We start from the raw sequence: 19,765 nt of genomic DNA, 5'->3' as shown, positions 1-19,765 counted from the left end.
TCGGGTGCACTTTCCTGGCCTAGTGCTCCTACAAAGTGCTCCCCCAGTGGCTGCAGCATGGCTGGTGGAAGGCTGCTGACTTTCCATGGGGGAGACTTCAGATGTCTTTGCAGGACGACCTCGAGCAGCTGTGGCCCTAGAAGCCCTAGCTGCAGACTGCACCACCTCAGCATGGGCGGCAGCAGTCTTGGCTGGCTGGCTGACAGGTAACTGCAATGGCAATGGTGGAGTGGCAGTGGTAAGAACAGGAATGCTATCATTCTGAGAGAGGATACTAGGGTCCTGCTCCATTGACCCCCTGCCACTCTCCTAGGGTGGCGCCTCAGCATTCCTAGCAATCTGTTGGAGCACAGATTGCTGGACTGCTACGACACCCTGCAAGCCATAGGCCAACTGTGGTAAACCCAGCCATGATGGCAGCAGTCAGAGCTTGGGTGGCATCAAGCAGAGACTGCACGGTCTTTTCGATAGTCTTCCATCATTTCCAACCTGGAAATCCTGGGCTCCACGCTCTGCGCATAGCCCTATGCAATGTTGGAGGCAGACACCTCCACGCTCCTTGACATTCCCACGAGGCTCTCTGGAAGGCTTGCCATTGCACCTTTCAATTTTGTGTGCATGCCCATCACCCTTCTTCTGAAGGCCGCCCCATCGATGTCCTTATCTGAGTCCTGTGCAGCAGAACTCTCGCACGAACTCAAATTCTGTGGAGCTGACCCCCAAGCTATCCTTTCCCCCTGGCCTTGCTGCTGCCCACTCGTGCCCGGTGCCTCACCCTGTGTAGATCCCACTTTTACACTAGCCTCTAAAGTACACATAGTGTCAGTTTCTGAGTTGGTGTCTGCAAGTGACAGATGCTGCGACGCTGTGTCTTCTTCCTCCTCTTCTTCTCCCCCCTCACTCTCATGCATCACCTCAGGGACAGGCTGCTCCGGTGCATTTTGTTGACTATCTGAAAGCAGAAAGCCACAAGAGTCAGGTTATGATGAGGGGAGGGTGGGTGGAAGCAAAATATGCATGCATACAGCATCAGTGAGAAGAAATTGTGGGATGAGGGGGAAGTAAGATGTGAGAAGGAGGATTAGGAATGACCATACCGTTGTTGTCCCCAAGGGGTTCAACCTCATTGGTTACCACGACCTCTATGATCTGCCATCCAATTATCTCCAGACCCCTACCCTCCAGCTGGCTCAGGCTCTGGATGAGAGCCTCATTCTCCTGGCAGCTGTGCGCCACCATGGCCTGCAAGAGAAAGAGAAGTGTGTGAGTGAGTGTGGTGCAATGTGTTTGGGTGATGTGCCTGTCATGGTGAGTAGATGACATTGTGTGCAAGGTGTGAGATGTGGGTGTGAGTGTTGCAGCAGTGGTAAAGTTGTGAGGGTGAAGTGAAGCAATGATGGTAAGGCATGAGTGGTGATAGCTAGAGATTGTTGGTAGGTGAGTAATGGAGCTGTGGTGCATTGAGCAGTGTGTGAGGCTTGTGGTGCAGATGGTGGGATATGGCATTTGCTGAAGCCTTCAGTCACCTTGACCACTCATGTGAGGTAATTTGCCTTCTTTCTGCTCTGGATGGCCGACCTTGGCACAACAGCCTGGGCAACTAACTCCTGCCACATCCTTCAAGAGGTGTGTGGCGAGGGTTTCGATCCAGCCTGTGGGAAGAGGACAGCCTGCCTCCACTCTACAGCCATAACCAGTGCCTCCAGAGCTGCGTCAAAAAATCTCCGGGCTCACTCCCTTTGAGGACACTCTGCCATGGCTTTGCAGTTCCTTATTGTTCCTTATTCTTTCTTCTTCTTCTTCTTCTTCTTCTTCTTGCAGTTGCAGTTGAAACTGGCTTGAAAATGAGGTGCTGTAGCATGAATGCTCCTCCCCTTTAAGTACTAAAAAAAGCCCATGCCACACATGACTGGGAATTAGACTGGCCCCAATATTAGTCCACCTGTTGAGCATTAAGCCAATGAGCAACAGTTTCAGCACTGAAATCAAGACTATAATCATGTTAATGAGGACCGAGCATGAATTTTATATCCTACCTAGACCATTTTGAGGTGGCACAGCTTACAACCTTTAGGCTTTAACACTGCCCATTTCATGGCTATATCCAATTTCTCGGCCCATGAAAAGTGCTTGCAAAGATAGTGGGCTGGATTTTCATTGGGTCATGGAGGCGGGATTGGAGGCGTATGGGGGGTTAAACTTGCATTAACTGGCGGGCGGGCACAACCCTGCCTCCATCCTGCCTCCAAGCAATTTTAAATCATTTGTGTCTAGTGGTCCCGTCTCCGTCCCACCTCCAAGAGGCAGGATAGGCTGTTAAGGCCCTTAACAAGCACGAAATTGGCTCTATAATGCCATTTTGATATGCCTTTGCGATTTTAACCCTTTTCCCACGTGAAACACGCCTGCTCTGAAACACGATGGTTAAATCTGGCGGGAGCACAATTAGATTGCTGACTCTCAGTTGCAGGTCAACCATTAAATAGTAGATTTGATCAGCAAATATTTGCAGGTGGCAGGACTTTGTAGTCTCAGGTCTGGGGGAACTTTTAGAAGGCATAACCACAGCTGTGGAAGTTTGGAGCCTGACACCCATCTCCAGTGTGACCTCCTGGGAAACCCTTCTCACCACCTTCACTCAGCGCTTCCTCAACTGAGGCATATACCAGAAGCATGGGAGCCATTTATTTCCTTCCCTTCTGGGCATTAGATGAGGAAGAAGACCAGCTGCGGCACCAGCAGAACCAGGAAAAACAGCAGCACCAACAGCAGCAGCACCAGCAGGAGAGCCAAGCTGCTGCTCACCCACCTGAAGATGCACAAGCCAGAAGGGGCCAGCGCATGGAAGCCCGTCAGCGCAGGAGATACCCCCCAAACAGGGTCTACAGACACAGGGTCAGCTACCTCAACATGTCTGAGCAACAGTGCCAAAGGCAGCTCCAACTTTCGCAAGAGGTAATGGGTCACATCTGCGCAATGCTGCAACAATACCTACAGCCCAGACGATCAGGTGGACAACCCTTACCAGTGGCCGTCAAAGTCACTACCGCACTCAACTCTTTTGCCTCAGGCTCCTTCCAGGGATCAGCAGCAGACATCAGCGGCATCTCCTAGGTGGCCACACACAAATCCATTACGCAGGTATCCAATGCCCTCTTTGACATCGCGCACAATCACATCCATTTCACCAAGGATCAAGCAAGTGTCACAGCGCGTGCGGTTGGATTTGCTAATCTGGCAGGATTTCCAAGGGTGCAGGGCCTCGTTGACTGCACACATGTGGCCCTTAAGGCAACCCATCGTAATCCAGGTATTTTTGTCAACCGCAAGGGCTTCCACTCCCTCAATGTTCAGCTGGTGTGTGACCACAGGAAGGAAATTTTGGATGTTTGTGCCAAGTACCCTGGCAGTTGCCATGACTCCTTCATACTGCGCCAGTCTAGTGTGCCTCCGCTATTCAGTCTGCCAGACCAACTTAACGGATGGCTACTTGGAGACAAGGGCTATCCCCTGAGGACGTGGCTAATGACGCCATTGAGGAGGCCATCCAACGAAGCTGAGGAGAGCTACAATTCCAGCCACATGTCCACCAGAACCATAATCGAGCAAACCATCGGTTTGCTGAAGATGCGCTTCAGATGCCTGGATAGATCAGGTGGAGCCCTGCAGTACTCAGCAGCAAGGGTCTCCAGAATCGTCGTGGTTTGCTGTGCACTTCACAACATGGCACAGCGTGGTGGCTTACAGATTCCTGAGGACCAAGTGGCTCCTCACATATCCTCCTCAGATGAGGAGGAGGAGGAGGAGAGCAAAAACGAACATCTTACAGAGGCCCATCAACCAGCGGCAGCAGTATGCGAGATCATAGCTGCCCGGGATGCAAGGAACGCACTCATCTTGGCCAGATTTGCTTAGCCTAGCCACTCAAGCACTTCTGCCTCGCAGCTTCTTACCTGAGCATCGACAATGGCCAAGGACCAGCTGATTCCTAGCAATTTGACCACTGTTGCCTCACAGCGCCAGGGACCCGGGTTCGAATCCGGCCTCGGGCGACTGTCTGTGTGGAGTTTGCACATTCTCCCCGTGTTTGCGTGGGTTTCCTCCGGGTGCTCCGGTTTCCTCCCACAGTCCAAAGATGTGCGGGTTAGGTTGATTGGCTATCATAAATTGACCCTTAGTGTTAGGGGGATTAAATACGTGGGGTTACACGGATAGGGTGGGATATGTGTTGGTGCAGGGGTTACGGGGATCGGGTGGGATATGTGTCGGTGCAGGCTCGATGGGCCGAAATGGCCTCTATCTGCACTGTGGCGTTTCTGTGATTCTGTGATTCATACTGACAATTGCAAGTAATCCTAAGCCCACAATGTGGAAGTCCCAGTCACGAAATGACACACACCACAACTACAGCAGTAGCCATCAGATTTTTTATTTACATTATTCATCTGATGGCTTTTCCACATAAAACATCAAATTTCACCCAAGTGACTACCCTTGTGACTATTTGTGCAGTATCATTCTCTTACGCGTGCTCCTACATGGTGCTTCCCCTGTGGCTTCAGCAGATGTGGAGGCCCCTTGCTCACTTCCCTGCTGCTCCTGTCTCGACACCTTTGGCGGGCGTCCTCTGGGGTGGCAAACTTGTGAGGGCTCGCCAACAATCTGCTGCTCCTGCGGCTGTGCAATGGTTGAGATGCCAATCTCAGTTGGGTGTGGACTCTGGTGGGGCTCTGACCGAGGGCTCTGCCGTGCCATGGAAGTGTGAGCGCTTGGAGAGGAGCCCCCAGTTCCATGACGTCTGCCAGCAACTTCCCTCTCATGGGTCAGGTTCCCCTCAGCGCTTGCAAGTGGCTTGAGAGCACCATGCTGCACATCAGGGGGGCCATGGGGACCCGTATCTGCACTGGCAGTCCTACTCAGAAGGACTTCCATGAAGGTCTGGTTTCTCTGTTCAATAGATGACCATCGCTCCTCCAGAGATGTCGTTCTATTCTGAACACTCACCATGTTTTCTGCACTCTGGCGACTTATCACCTCCATGGAGGTTGCCATCCTTTCCATGTTGATGCGTTCATGCGCCAATGACTCCACAAAGGCTCTGCTCATGTTCGCTATGGGCTCCTCCATTCGCTCCTCACTCGCAGCGACCCTGGGTACAAAACCTGTCAGAGGGCTCGATTTTCATTGAGGAGGCGGGTAGGAGGCAGGACTACAACTTTCGGGGTCGTAGTCCCGCCTCCATCGAGTTGCAGCAAACCCATGCGATTTTGAATTGATTGACCTTGTTGAGCCCGCCCAGCGGGCTCAGCAGGCCAATTAAGGGCCACCCGGCAACAGGTGATGTCACAGATTGACATTTCATCTGTCAAGACCTATTGACAGATGAAATATCAGCGTTTCACAGCTGTTTGAAGCTGTCAAACAGTGACAATCTGTACTCTAAGTTAATTTCTTCCTCGCAGGATGATTTAGAGATCGCTCCAGAACAGAAAGCTGAATGCTGCAATTTTTGACAGATCGCAGGCATTCTGATTTCTGTGCCGGTGAGATGAGGGACTCCCGAGACCTGAAGGAGGGAAGGCTGTAAAGGTAAGTAAAACTTCTTTAAACACTTTAAACACACCAAACGCACTTACCTCTGCACTCATGCACCCATCACTGACCTGAACACCAGACATCTCGACCCCTCCAAGCCCTTCAGCCCGACGGCCCGCCTTACCAACTTGGCGTGGTTTGGAGCCGTCGGGAATTCCACACTTCAAGAATGAAAATAGAGATTAGGCTAAAAACTGCCTGTTAACAGACAGTTAATTGGCACTAATCCCCTTCCCGCCTCGGGGAGGCGGGTCCCAGTGGGGTCTGGTACCCGCCTCCTTTGAAACTGGCATGGAGGCGGGTTGGGGCGGGATGGGTGCGTGCCCCCCCCGATTTCAGGATTTTAACCCCCCACACGCCTCCAATCCCGCCTCCACGGCCCAATGAAAATCCTGCCCAGAGACTCCTGCATCTGTTCCTGGAGTTCCAGCACCGCTGATCTTATGGTTGGAGCCAGAGTCAGAGGGTCGACATGCAGCTGAGCCGAGCTGGCAGAGCCCTGCGCCCTCCGACTAGGACTCTCCACTGCTGTCCCTGTCTCCACAATCTGCTGATGCTCACTTGTGAGCTGTGATACACCAGGTGACAACACTACTCTATGACCCGAAGGTCCCACCGAGGACAGGAGGGCCACCCTCAGTAGCCCACCTCACCCGCTGGGAGGAGGTGGTCCTGGAGATCGTAGGCGTGGAAGACGATGCGCAAGTGGGGGACGGACAGAGGGGTGCATCACAGCAAGCTGGTGACAGAATAGTTTTCCATCTCTCTCATTGACATTGCATGAGTCACTGATCATGATTCTGAAGCTCTAACAGATGGATAAATGATCATCTGCAATATGCAATATGCATGTAACCTTGGCATCACATCTCTGACTCTTCCCTTTACTCCCCCACAGGACCATCGCAAGCACCCATCCCCACTAGCCAGGAGGAAGAGGCGGATTACACGACCCCAACCCGCCCCTGAATTAAAATCCAGCCCAGTATTTGTGTACACTAATGTTATGTAGAGTATTGAAGGCTCTATATACAGCGCGCCCTTTAAAAAAAGAATAACAGTAGAAAAAAGAAACTAAAGATAGAAAAAAAGAATGATGAACAAAAGAATATAAAAATTAACAAAGTTCCTTATTCTGACATTATCACAAATGATGGCCATGTTTCCCCCTTCATTCCCGATTATGGTGAAAGCATTTCTAATGATATCACCAGGTAAAACTAGCACTGAGTCATCATCATATGTATAAATTAGTGCAATGAACATTATACTTGTTATTGTAGCTTACCTTGGGCAATGTTAATGTTAGTTTGCATACAGGCCTGTACTGCTGGTTATCAACCATGTGGTAAGCCCTGTCCCATAGCTTGGTTAGCTCTTCTTTGGTTATTTTGTAAAATATTGCCATTCCCTTGTACTGAGGAGAGGAGAAGTTGGCAAACTCATCCACTTCAGTCAGATTAAGCTCCAGTCTGGTTTTCCGCTGAGAGTGGAATATTAATTGATATCCTTGAGTCATATCTTGGTCACTGCCTAAATCAAGATGTAAAGAAAACTTTATATAAATTTTATGATTGGCTGTGAGCTAACTGATGCTCAGTTTGGGTTCTGCCAGGACCACTCTGCTCCAGACCTCATTACAGCCTTGGTCCAAACATGGACAAAAGAGCTGAATTCCAGAGGTGTGGTGAGAGTGTCTGCCCTTGACAACAAGGCAGCATTTGGCCAAGTGTGGCATCAAGGAGCCCTAGTAAATTTGAAGTCAATGGGAATCAGGGGGGAAACTCTCCACTGGCTGGAGTCATACCTAGCACAAAGGAAGATGGTTGTGGTTCTTGGAGGTCATTCATCTCAGCCTCAGGACATCGCTGCAGGTGTTCCTCAGGTCAGTGTCCTAGGCCCAACCTTTTTCAGCTGCTTCATCAATGACCTTCCCTCCACCATAATGTCAGAGGTGGGGATGTTCGCTGATGATTACACAGTGTTCAGTTCCACTTGCAATTCCTCAGATAATGAAGCAGTGTGTGCCTGCTTACAGCAAGACCTGGACAACATCCAGGCTTGGGCTGCTAAGTAACATTTGTGCCACACAAGTGCTAGGCAATGACTATCTCCAACAAGAGAGAGTCTAACCACCTCCCCTTGACATCCCCCACCATCACCATCCTGGGGGTCACCATTGACCAGAAACTTAACTGGACCAGCCAAATAAATACTGTGGCAACAAAAGCAGGTCAGAGGCTGGATATAATGTAATGAGTGACTCACCTCCTGAGTTCCCAAAACCTTTCCCCCCTCTACAAGGCAGGAACTGGATGGAATACTCTCCACATGCCTGGATGAGTGCAGCTCAAACAACACTCAAGAAGCTCAATACCAAGAACCTCCCAAACCCGTGACCTCTACCACTTTGAAGGATAAGGGCAGCAGGCACATGGGAACACCATCACCTCCAAATTCCCCTCCAAGTCACACACCATGACTTGGAAATATATCGCCATTCCTTCATCATCACTGGGTCAAAATCCTGGCACTTCCTCCCTAACCGCACTATGGGAGTACCACAGACTGCAGCGGTTCAAGAAGGCAGCTCACCACCACCTTCTCAAGGTCAGTTAGGGACAGGCAATAAATGCTGGCCTTGCCAGCGACGCCCACATCTCAACCACCACCTTAAACATCCACTCCCTCCACCATCGGCACACTGTGATTGCAATGTGTATCATCCTCAAAATGCACTGCAGCAACTCGCCAAGGCTTCTTCTGCAGCACCTCCCAAACCCGTGACCTGTACCACCTAGAAGGACAAGGGCAGCAGGCACATGGGAACACCACCACCTCCAAGTTCCCCTCCAAGTTACACACCCTCCTTACTTGGAAATATATTGCTGTTCCTTCATCGTTGCTGGGTAAAATCCTGGAACTCCCTCCCTAACAGCACTGTGGGAGTACCTTCACCACACGGACTGCAGCAGTTCAAGAAGGCATCTCATCATCACCTTCCCTAATTAATTAAGGATGAGCAATAAATACTGGCCTTGCCAGTGATGCTCACACCCCATGAATTAATAAATAAAATGTTTTTTATTTAATAAAGTTTGATATGTATATAATTAATTGCAGAGCTCTATCTCTGGCCATGCTAGTGCACAAAGGAAAACAAAATTTCACTAAAACATTTAATTTCTCCGTAGCAATCAGCCCATATTTTGAACTTGTTGTTTGATTCATTGAACTAAAAAGTGTTTTACAAATGATTATACAGCCACCTCCTTATGGTTTGATAGCATTACTGTTCTTTATAGAACATTCAATAATAGTCAAGAAAAATAGAAGTGTCACTGTTTACTAATGTCTGTTCTTCTCGTGTTTCCTTCAGTAGTTTACACTATCTACTTAGCATTTGCACATCTCACACAAGCAAATTTCAATCCATTTCTATTTCTACAAATTCAGTTACGTCACATGGAATTTACTTGACTCAAGTTTTCTATCACAATGAACAAGACCAAGAAAGAGGGCAGGATGCGAAGCATTGGTGGGAGTATTTAACAGACCTTCCCTGTGATGGCTTAACGGAATTATTTGTATGTGTGGATGTGCGGGTTAGGTTGATTGGCCATGACAAAAAATTGGCCCTTAGTGTTAGGGGGGGATTAAATACGCGGGGTTACGGGGATAGGGCTTGTGTGGGATGGCTGTCGGGTGTAGGGACTGGGTGCTAGGGTTTGGGTGGTCAGCCATGATCTCGTTGAATGGCGGAGCAGGCTCGAAGGGCCGAATGGCCTGCTCCTGCTCCTATGTTTCTATGTTTCTATGTTTCTATCTGAGGGGCCTAGCAAAAGAAAAATGTGGTAATAATGGGACATTATAACTTGTATATAGATTGGAAGATAAGAAACAGCACAAGTACAAAAGAGAACAGATTTATTGAATATATTTCACATAGTTTGATAAAGCAATATGGCTCCGAAATGCCAATCGGTCCACTCTGCCACAACAAGAGCAACAGAGCAGGCTGATGAGGATGGGGCAATTTGCATATTGAACGTCGGCCCACCATTCCAGTAAGGAGATATCAGCAGCGCCTGCTCCGATCTGCCAGCAACAAAGTCAAAGCTGTGTTGCACCACTCCAAGGAGGCCCAGGAAGGGCTCAGCCAAAAGGTACAGGGCTAGAAATTCAGTAAGGCCCCGCCAGCTTTGCGGCCAGTTACCGCCCAAAGAGGGCTTCTGCGCCAATAGAGGAGTTTGCGCTGATATTCAGCGCAGCGGTAATGGCGGCGGTAGCCGTTAGCGCTGCGCCGGCACCGATGACGTCATCGGTGTGCGCAGTGCCCCGGTTCCGCCCCGATACCGGCCCGACCCCCATATTTAGTTGCGGCCGCCTCTTCCGCAGCGGCCGCAAACAACGTTCTGCAACCGTGGCCGTCCTGCAGCCTTAGTGGCGCTGGTTAAGGTAGAGGTGCGGCCGGCCGCTTTTTCGGCGGCCGCCTGCCCGCACCTCCTTCCCCGGCCTCCTCCACCCACCCCCCCGCGGCATTGCCGGCTGCTTTCCGCGAGCCCGGCACTTCTCCGTGGTGCCGGGCTCATTTGCCGGCACTATCAAGCGGCGATCTCCCCGTTGCAGGCACCTCCCCCTTAAGAGAAGGAGGAGGCCTGCAGTACCGCAGCCTGCCGCTCCGCAGCGGGTGGCGCAGCGGCACCTACAGCGCTGAAATTCAGTTTCAGCGCCCCAAGCGGGGGCGGGCACACCCTGTAATAGCGCCCGGTTCCGACTTGGGGCGCAGAAACTGAATTTCTGACGGTCGCAACTGGCCCTGCGCACAGCGCTAACTTTTGGGCGCAAGCGAGCTGGCGGGGCCTTACTGAATTTCTAGGCCACATTCTTTATATCTTCATCTCCCAATAGTACCAGCAGGATACTTATTGAAGTGAAGGACACTTCTGGGATTGATTACCTTTAATCTGAAGAATTTTGGGGCCTTGCCTGGGCCTCGGTGGGACTGATACCAGCTTTCAGCTGGCTTGTGTTTCATTGAGGCCTTAAAAGGGCATACTGGGTGCCATTCCAGGGGGAGCCCAGACACTCCCAAGATATGCCTCCTTGACATAAGAGGGGCAGGCAGAAGATTCGCCCTTGCTCCACACCAAAATTTTTCCTGAGGGTGGAATCTCACTCAAACGAGGTTTGGCCCCATTTTCTGGTTGCCTGATTGGAGATCCTTAGTTTTGATTGAAATTTTGGAGCTGATTTCTTCAACTTGACAAAGGGAGCACACTTGATGTAATTATGATAATTAATCAGAAATTGTTATTTATCTGTTAGTAATTGAGTAGTTTGGAAATAGTGACCAAGGCATGGTTGAATTCACTAACAGGCTTGAAGGAGAAAAAGAAGGGCTGCAATTTGATCACAAATAAGAACATAAGAACATAAGAAATAGGAGCAGGAGTAGGCCATTTGGTCCATCAAGCCTGATCCACCATTCAACAAGATCATGGCTGATCTTGTAACTCAACTCCATTTTGCCGCACTATCTCCATATCCCTTAATTCCCTTCATTATCAAAAATGTTATCAATCTCTGTCCTGAATATACTCAACGACTGAGCATCCATAGCTTTCTGGGGTAGAGAATTCCAAAGATTCACAACCCTTTGAGCGAAGAAATTTCTCCTCATCTCAATCCTAAATGGCCTACCCCATATTCTGTGACTGTGACCCCGTTTTCTAGATTCTCCAGCCAGGGGAAACATTTTCCCAGCATTAACCCTGTAAAGCCCCTTAAGAATTTTATATGTTTCAATTAGATCCCCTCTCATTCTTCTAAACTCTAAGGAATATAGGCCTAGTCTACTCAATCTCTCCTCATAGGGCAATCCCCTCAACCCAGGAACCAGTCTAGGGAACCTTCACTGCACTCCCTCTAAGGCAAGTATGTCTTTCGTTAGGTAAGGATACCAGAACTGTACACAACTGGTGTGGCTTCACCAATGCCCTGTGTAATTGTAGTAAGATGTCTTCACTCTTATACTCCATTCCCTTTGTAACAAAAGCTAACATACCATTTGCTTTCCTAATTGCTTGCTGTACCTACATGTTAACTTTCTGTGATTCATGTAGAAGGACATCCAGGTCCCTCTGAGTGCAAACATTTCCCAGTCTCTCACCATTCAAAAAATACTCTGCTTTGTTGTTTTTCCTACCAAAGTGAATAACTTCACACTTCCCCACATTGTATTCCATTTGCCATGTTCTTGCCCATTCAGTCAACCTGTCTATATCTCTCTGCAGCCTCTTTGCGTCCTCCTCACAGCTTACTTTCCCACCTAACTTTGTATCATCAGCAAACTTGGACATGTTACACTCAGTCCCTTCATCTAAGTCATTAATATAGATTGTAAATAGCTGAGGCCCAAGCACTAATCCTTGCGGTACCCCACTAGTTACAGCCTGCCAACCTGAAAAAGTCCCATTTATTCCTACTCTCTGTTTTCTTTCCATTAACTAATCCTCAATCTATGCTAATATATTACCCCCAATACCATGAGTCCTAATTTTGTGTAATAACCTCTTGTGTGGCACCTTATCGAATGCTTTTTGAAAATCCAAATACACTACATCCACTGGCTCCTCTTATCCAACCTACCAGTTACATCTTCAAAAAACTCTAATAGATTTGTCAAACACGATTTCCCTTTCATAAAACCATTATGACTCTGCCTAATCATATGATTTTCTAAGTGCCCTGTTACCACATCCCTAACAATAGATTCTAGCATTTTGCCTACTATTGATATCAGGCTAACTAGCCTATAATTCACCATTTTTTCCCTTCCTCCTTTCTTAAATAGCGGAGTTATGTTTGCTACCTTCTAATCCTTGGGGACTGTTCTAGAATCTAGGGAATTCCAGTGCATCCACTATCTCTGCAGTTACCTCTTTTAAAACCCTAGGATGCAGGTCGTCCGGTCCAGGGGGTTGTTGCCACTTAGTCCCATTAATTTCTTCAGTACTATGTCTTTACTTATACTGATTTCTTTAAGTTCCTCATTCTCTCTAGACCCTTGGTTCCCCATTATTTCTGGATTTTTTTTGTGTCTTCTATCGTGAAGACAGATACAAAGTATTTGTTTAATGTCTCTGCCATTTCTTTAAAGCCCATTATAATTTCTCCTGTCTCTGGTTCTAATGGGCCCACATTTAATTTCACTAACCTCTTTCTATTTACATACCTATAGAAACATTTACAATCTGTTTTTATGTCTCCTGTTAATTTACTCTCATATTCTTTCTTCTCTTTCCCTCCTTTGCTAAATTCCAAAAATCCTCCCAATTCTCAGGCTTACTATTCTTTTTGGCAACATTATAAAACTCTTCTTTTGATCTAATACTATCTTTAACTATAACTATAAGCCTGACATCGGTAGTGGGGAAAATGCTAGAGTCCATTATGAAAGATGTAATAGCAGAGCACTTGGAGAACAGTGACAGGATCGGACAAAGTCAACTTGGATTAACAAAAAGTAAATCGTGCTTGACTAATCTACTGGAATTTTTTGAGGATGTAACTGGTAAAATAGATAAGGGAGAACCAGTGGATGTGGTGTACTTGAACTTTCAGAAGGCTTTCGATAAGGCCCCGCATAAGAGATTAGCATGTAAAGTTAAGGCACATGGGATTGGGGGAAAGGTATTGACTTGGATAGAGAACTGGTTGGCAGACAGGAAGCAAAGAGTTGGAATAAACGAGTCTTTTTCCGAGTGGCAGGCAGTGACTAGTGGGGTACCGCAGGGATCGGTGCTAGGCCCCCAGCTATTCACAATATATATTAATGATCTAGACGAGGGAACTAGGTGTAATATCTCCAAGTTTGCAGATGACACAAAGCTGGGTGGGCGTGTGTGCTGTGAGGAGGATGCCGAGGAACTCCAGTATGATTTGGACAGGTTGGGTGATTGGGCAGATGCATGGCAGATGCAGTATAATGTGGATAACTGCGAGGTTATCCACTTTGGTGGCAAAAACAGGAAGGCAGATTATTATCTGTATGGCAATAGATTAGGAGAAGGGAAGTGCAACGAGACCTGGGCATCCTTGTGCACCAGTCACTGAAGGTAAGCATGCAGGTGCAGCAGGCGGTTAAGAAGGCAAATGGTATGTTGGCCTTCGTAGCGAGAGGATTCGAGTACAGGAGCAAGGATGTCTTGCTGCAGTTGTACAGGGCCTTGGTGAGACCACACCTTGAGTATTGTGTGCAGTTTTGTTCGCCTTATCTGAGGAAGGATGTTCTTGCCATGGAGGGAGTGCAGCGGAGATTCACCAGACTGATACCTGGGATGGCAGGAATGATGTATGAGGAGAGATTGGGTCGATTGGGCTTATACTCGCTGCAAGTTTAGAAGAATGAGAGGGGATCGCATTGAAACTTATAAAATTCTAACAGGACTAGACAGACTAGATGCAGGAAGGATGTTCCCGATGGCGGGGGAGTCCAGAACCAGGGGTCACAGTCTAAAGATAAGGGGTAAGCCAGTTAGGACAGAGATGAGGAGTAATTTCTTCACCCAGAGAGTGGTGAACCTGTGGAATTCTCTACCACAGAAGGTAGTTGAGGCCAATTCATTAAATATAGTCAAGAAGGAGTTAGATATATTTCTTAAGGCTAAAGGGATCAAGGGATATGGAGAGAAGGCAGGGACAGGGTGCTGAGTTTGGATGATCAGCCATGATCTCATTGAATGGCGGAGCAGGCTCGAGGGGCTGAATGGCCTATTCCTGCTCCTATCTTCTATGTTTCTATGTTTCTATGTTTCTATTATCCTTCTTACATGCACTTCTAATTTCCTGATTTATACTTTGCCCTACATTACAACTACTGTTTGGGGGCCTATAAACAACTCCCACCAATGTTTTCTGCCCCTTGTTATGTCTTAGCTCCACCCAAACTGATTCTATGTCTTGATTTTCAGAGCTCTACTGTCTTTATCTCATCCTTTATTATCAGGGCTAACCCTCCTCCTTTTCCATTTTGCCTGTCTCTTCTGAAAGTTCAGTATCCTGGAATATTTAGTTCCCAACCTTGGTCACTTTGCAACCATGTCTCCGTAATGGCTATTAGATCCAACCTATTAATTCTGCGCTATTCATTCAGGTTTTGAGCGTAAACAAGGATAACTTTGAAGAGCTGAGGAAGGGATTTACTGCAGCATGATTGGAGAGATTGCTAAAAAGCACAAAATTGCTGTTTCAGTTTCAAAGGACAATGTTTGAAATGACAACATGTCCTTTTCTCTCTACAGATGCTGATTGACCTGCTGTGTTTGTTCAGCATTTTTTTTTTGTTCGCATGAAATTGGTAATCTATGGAGTAATAGTGGAATACTCCATAATAGATTATAAATCAAGTACATAATGTTGAAAGTACTTTCAGGGTGATGCTACCATGGTCTACAAAATGCTTAAGATCAGTTAGAAGAAAAGAACAAGGCTTATGTAAGGGTAGAAAAATATTGAATGAGGATTTTAGAAAGCAAGAAAAGGAGAGCAAGAAAATAATAAGGGTACAAAATAAGAGTGGATAAAACTTGCAAATGGTATCAACTATAACAGCAAAGGTAAATTAAGAAAACAGTGGTAAAGCAGATCCCATTAAAAATATATTTAAGTATGACAATACTAGAGAATAAGGACTTGGCAAAACTGTGGGAAAGGAAAAGAAAAACTAGAGATAGTTCTGCACAAAGTCACCATTATTATTGGTAAAATATTGCACACACTGTGTTGGAATGATCTGAAAACTAAGTCCAAAATGTTATTGCATAACTTAACGGGTCAGAAATTCCAGGCCAGAAGCGTGAGTACGGTCGGCTTACTCACACTTCTGGCCGTTGGAAATGCCGGCGTTCAGCATGAACAGCGCATGCGGGGAACGCCGGCATTTCCAGACCTCGAGCGCGTGCGACTGCACAGGCAGCGCTTGCGCAGTGAACTTCGTGGATTTCATTCATGAAATCCGTGAGGTTAAGTCCTTAGAAGTTACACTTGAAAAAAGCAAGTGTAAAGTTGTTCATTGGCTGCGGAGGAAGATATATTATATCGTGGAGCTTTTGAAATGCAATATTTTTGTTTGGGAAAGGGAGGGAAGTTATTTTAAGAAATTTTAAGTAAGTTTAAAAGTTTAAATTTTTTTTTTAAAAGGGTTTTCAGAACGGTAGGTAGAAGGAGCAATTGTGGCTGTGTGAATGGAATGTGAGAATGAGTTATGTATGTATGTCCACATATATTCCTTTACGTATATGTATGTATGTTTTATATTCCTTTACTAATGTGTATGAATGTATGTTTTTAATTATGATTTTCCAATAAGTTACTTTCTCTGAAAGTCATAATTAAATAATACATTCATACACATAAGTAAAGGAATATATACATAACACGCAAAGGAATATATACAGACATACATACTTTCAGAAGCTCCACGATAAGAAATATCTTCCTCCGCAGCCTCTGTAGCAACTGTACCCATGCTTTTTTCATGTGTAAGTTGTAATGACTGGACCTCACTGAAAGCATTAATGAAAGCGGCGAATTATACTGCGCACGCACTGCCTGTGCAGTCGCACGCGTTCTGCCTCTGAACCCCTTCGTTCAGAGGACAGGAAATGCCGGTTTTCCCCACATGCACTGTGCATGCTGAAAACCGGCATTTCATCCGGCCAGATGCGTAAGTACCCCGACCGTACTAGCGCATTTGGAAGGGAATTATTGGGCCAACATTTTACATGTCAATAAAATAAAAAATTTAACACTTGCACGACTTGCCCCTTCGCATCTGCGACTGAGGGTCCAAGGAGGTGCATTGCGCAAGAGGTCATCATCGGACATATCCTCACACTGTTCCCTTTGGGGAACTGTATGAAGTGGTGGAAGGAGTTATGGCCGTGATTAACGCTCATTCCGTGACCGTAACCATCTTTGAACCAGCCATTAGGGTGGTTAGTCCTATGGCGGGAGGGTTTTACGGGCTCCCACAACCCATCTGAGGGGGTGGGGCCACCAACACCCACGGACGCAAGTATCCCGCTGGATGTCCACCCAGAATTTAAAGTTGGAGCTCCGACTCCACTTGCCGGGACTGTCTGGAGTGGGGTTCAAAACCCTACTCCTTCTGGCCCAGCGGCGGGTATGCTTACTGCTACGCAAAAGGCCCACTCCGCACAAAAGGTGGCACCCATACGTTTCCTGCGCCTTTTCCCTCCCCGTGACTGGAGCCCTATGCTGCCATTTCACGTTGCTAATCGGATTGGGCCTTTGTCATAGCGGTAGGATCCCCGCCGCTGGGCCAGATCAGGGTAGGGTTTCGAACCCCGCTCCAGACAATCCCGGCAAGTGGAGTCGGAGCTCCGGCTCTAAATTCTGGGTTGACATCCAGTGGGATATTTGCGTCCGTGGGTGTGGGTGGCCCCCCCTCCTTGTATAGCTTGTGGGAGCCCGTAAAACCCTCCCGCCATAGGACTAACCGCCCTAATGGCTGGTTCAAAGATGGTTACGGTCACGGAATGAGCGTTAATCACGGCCATAAATCCTTCCACCACTTCATACAGTTCCCCAAAGGGAACAGTGTGAAGACACGTATGACGACGACATTGCTAAATAAATAAATGGAATTAAAAAAATTCTTTTAGGGCTTTTAAAAGTCTTGAAATTGCTTTAATTCTCTTTAAAACTACTTCAGATTACTCAAAATAATGTAAACATTTTAAAAAGTTTATAAAAGTTACCAAAATCTTCAAAAAACTTCCAAAAACCTATTTAAACTGCTGCTTTGCATGTAAAAAAGCAAAGCAGCTTGACAGAAACATTGGGGGCGTGTCCAGTTAAACTGAGACCTCAAGGGGCGTGTCTCACTTACACTGCACGCTCCTGGGTCCGCGCTGGCTGCACTCCTGGGCGGCATGACGTCATACGCTGCCCGGGAATGTGCTTTCTATTTCTCCAAGTTCAGGCGTCCCAGAAGCTGATCGGCAGGAGCGCGGGGTAAGTGCAAATACGGGGCTTGCACGCGCTGCAAGCCCCGTTCTGGAATTTCTGGCCCAATATTTCAAATCACTGACTAAATATCCAAAGTGGAATTTAAGTCTATCTCTTAATGTGCTTTGGCATTGACAAGGGAATTTCATAGGGTAGAGGAACAAAGGTTAACGTTGAAAAAAATGCAAGACATAAAGACCTTTTTGGATGCTTAATTAAAACAATCACGTGTTAAATGGAGCCTAAAAAAAAACCTAAAGGCTCTGTACTCAAAACTTTACCCAATATTTTCTCCTTTTTGATGCTGTCACACCCTGAAGAAGGGAGGGATCATCATGGCAAAATGAAGACAAAACAAATGTGCAAAATACCTTTTCTGCAGCATTGCTTTGTTTTTACATATGGAGAATGGGGGAGGTACTAGAGAGCTGCCAGTATCTGTGAAACTGCTCCCAACATGAGATAGTGCATTCAGGAATGGAGGGGAGAAAGTTGGGAAAAATACACATATAAAGATAAAATAAATATTCCATATCTGGAAACCTGGCTACCAGAATTATTAGTAACGCACCTAATGATTTAATGTTGCCACAAAGCTTGAGTATAAGCTGTTCGCCCTCTCTCATTGGAAACTCTTCAGATGGCTCTGGTGGGCCTTTGTATCCCTCCTCACGCAGCTTAACCAATTCCCATTGTAAATCTTTGGAAGGAACCATCTGGACTACAATGTGGTGGAAATTGTCTCTTCTGTGATACATAATAACATTAACCATGGTGAATTGGATTGTTTCTTCCAGTTCATGTATGAAAGGAATCAAGTAGATACTATCCACTGAAGATGACAAGCGAAGGACGATAAATCTGTTAAAGGAAAAAAAAATTTGCAAGACAGTACAGTATTACGAATTATACAGCAGCAAATATTTTGCATTATACACCTCTGGTCCTCCCTGTCACATGATATCATCCAGTTTCATAAGTGTCTTAACCCCTTTCTGACAGAAGTCATAATGAAGACTGTCATAGCAGACCACAGCAGATGCTATTGCATGCAGACTATTGAGAAGCACAAGAGCAACCTACTGCTCTGTTTTATATACTTGGTTGGAGTAAGTTACAGGCTGTAGAACAATCTTTGTAGCTTATGTTTATTTTATTATAAGGACGCCCATTTTACACACCGCTTGATTTTACCTTTATTTTTGGTCCATTTAAATTAATGTATGGAAAATTGGGTTGCAGGCCAGTAATTTCCCAACAAGTACTCACTATGAGTGTTACTTTTTGCCAGGAGTGACCAATTGAGGAATCAGCTGTCATGATTCATCACACATAGGATTACATAGGATTACATAGGATTACATAGGATATACGTCACAGAAACAGGTCATTCGGCCCAACCAGTCCATGCTGGTGTTTATGCTCCATTCGAGCCTCCTCCCGTCTTTCCTCATCTAAATCTATCAGCATAACCTTGTATTCTCTTCTCCCTCATATGCTTATCATAAGCCTTTCCTTAAATGCATCTATACTATTTGCTTCAACCTGTGGTAGCGAATTCCACATTCTCACCACTCTTTGGGTAAAGAAGTTTCTTCTGAATTCCCTATTGGATTTCTTGGTGACTATCTTATATTGATGGCCTCCAGTTATGCCCTTCCCCACAAGTGGAAACATTCTCTCTGTATCCACTCTATGAAAATTTTTCATAATTGTAAAGACCTCTATTAGGTCACCACTCAGCCTTCTTTTTTCCAAGAGAAAAGAGACGCAACCTGTTCATCCTTTCCTGATATGTATACCCTCGCATTTCTGGTATCATCCTTGTAAATCTTCTCTGCACCCTCTCCAGTGCTTCTATATCCTTTTTATAATATGGTGACTAGAACTGTACACAATACTCTAAGTGTGGTATAAACCAAGGTTCGATACAGGTTTAGCATAAATTCCCTACTTTTCAATTCTATCCTGTAGGATTCTCAAAATTCCCACATTTCCCAAGTTATTAATAAGGGACCCTGAAGGACAAGTTATCAATAAGGGAACCCTGAAGGGAATGGCTTTTGGACTTTATGGCAAAAACTGCAAGGTTAAAGTAGGACCCTGCAGACAGGATGTCAAGTTCAAAAGCTTA

The 19,765-nt window shown here is 46.5% G+C and overlaps 1 protein-coding gene across 1 annotated transcript in view; it reads right to left on the bottom strand.

The window, feature by feature from the left end:
* The window catches only part of LOC147123185 (death domain-containing protein 1-like), a 115,968-nt gene that overhangs the window by 67,029 nt on the left and 29,174 nt on the right, over window positions 1-19,765 (bottom strand). Inside the window, exons 11-13 of the mRNA XM_085965589.1 lie at window positions 18,053-18,492; window positions 6,884-7,128; window positions 1,179-1,242 (exon numbers count right to left, since the gene is read on the bottom strand). Of these exons, the coding sequence (XP_085821715.1) occupies window positions 1,179-1,242; window positions 6,884-7,128; window positions 18,053-18,492 (749 nt within the window). The remainder of the gene's footprint in view (window positions 1-1,178; window positions 1,243-6,883; window positions 7,129-18,052; window positions 18,493-19,765) is intronic.

The sequence above is a fragment of the Somniosus microcephalus genome, chromosome 2 (assembly GCF_052327205.1).
Source record: "Somniosus microcephalus isolate GS21.2 chromosome 2, FLI_Smic_1.0, whole genome shotgun sequence".
NCBI classification, from domain to species: Eukaryota; Metazoa; Chordata; class Chondrichthyes; order Squaliformes; family Somniosidae; genus Somniosus; species Somniosus microcephalus.
Note: the sequence above shows the minus strand (reverse complement) of the source record. Positions and strands in the feature narration are given on the sequence as shown.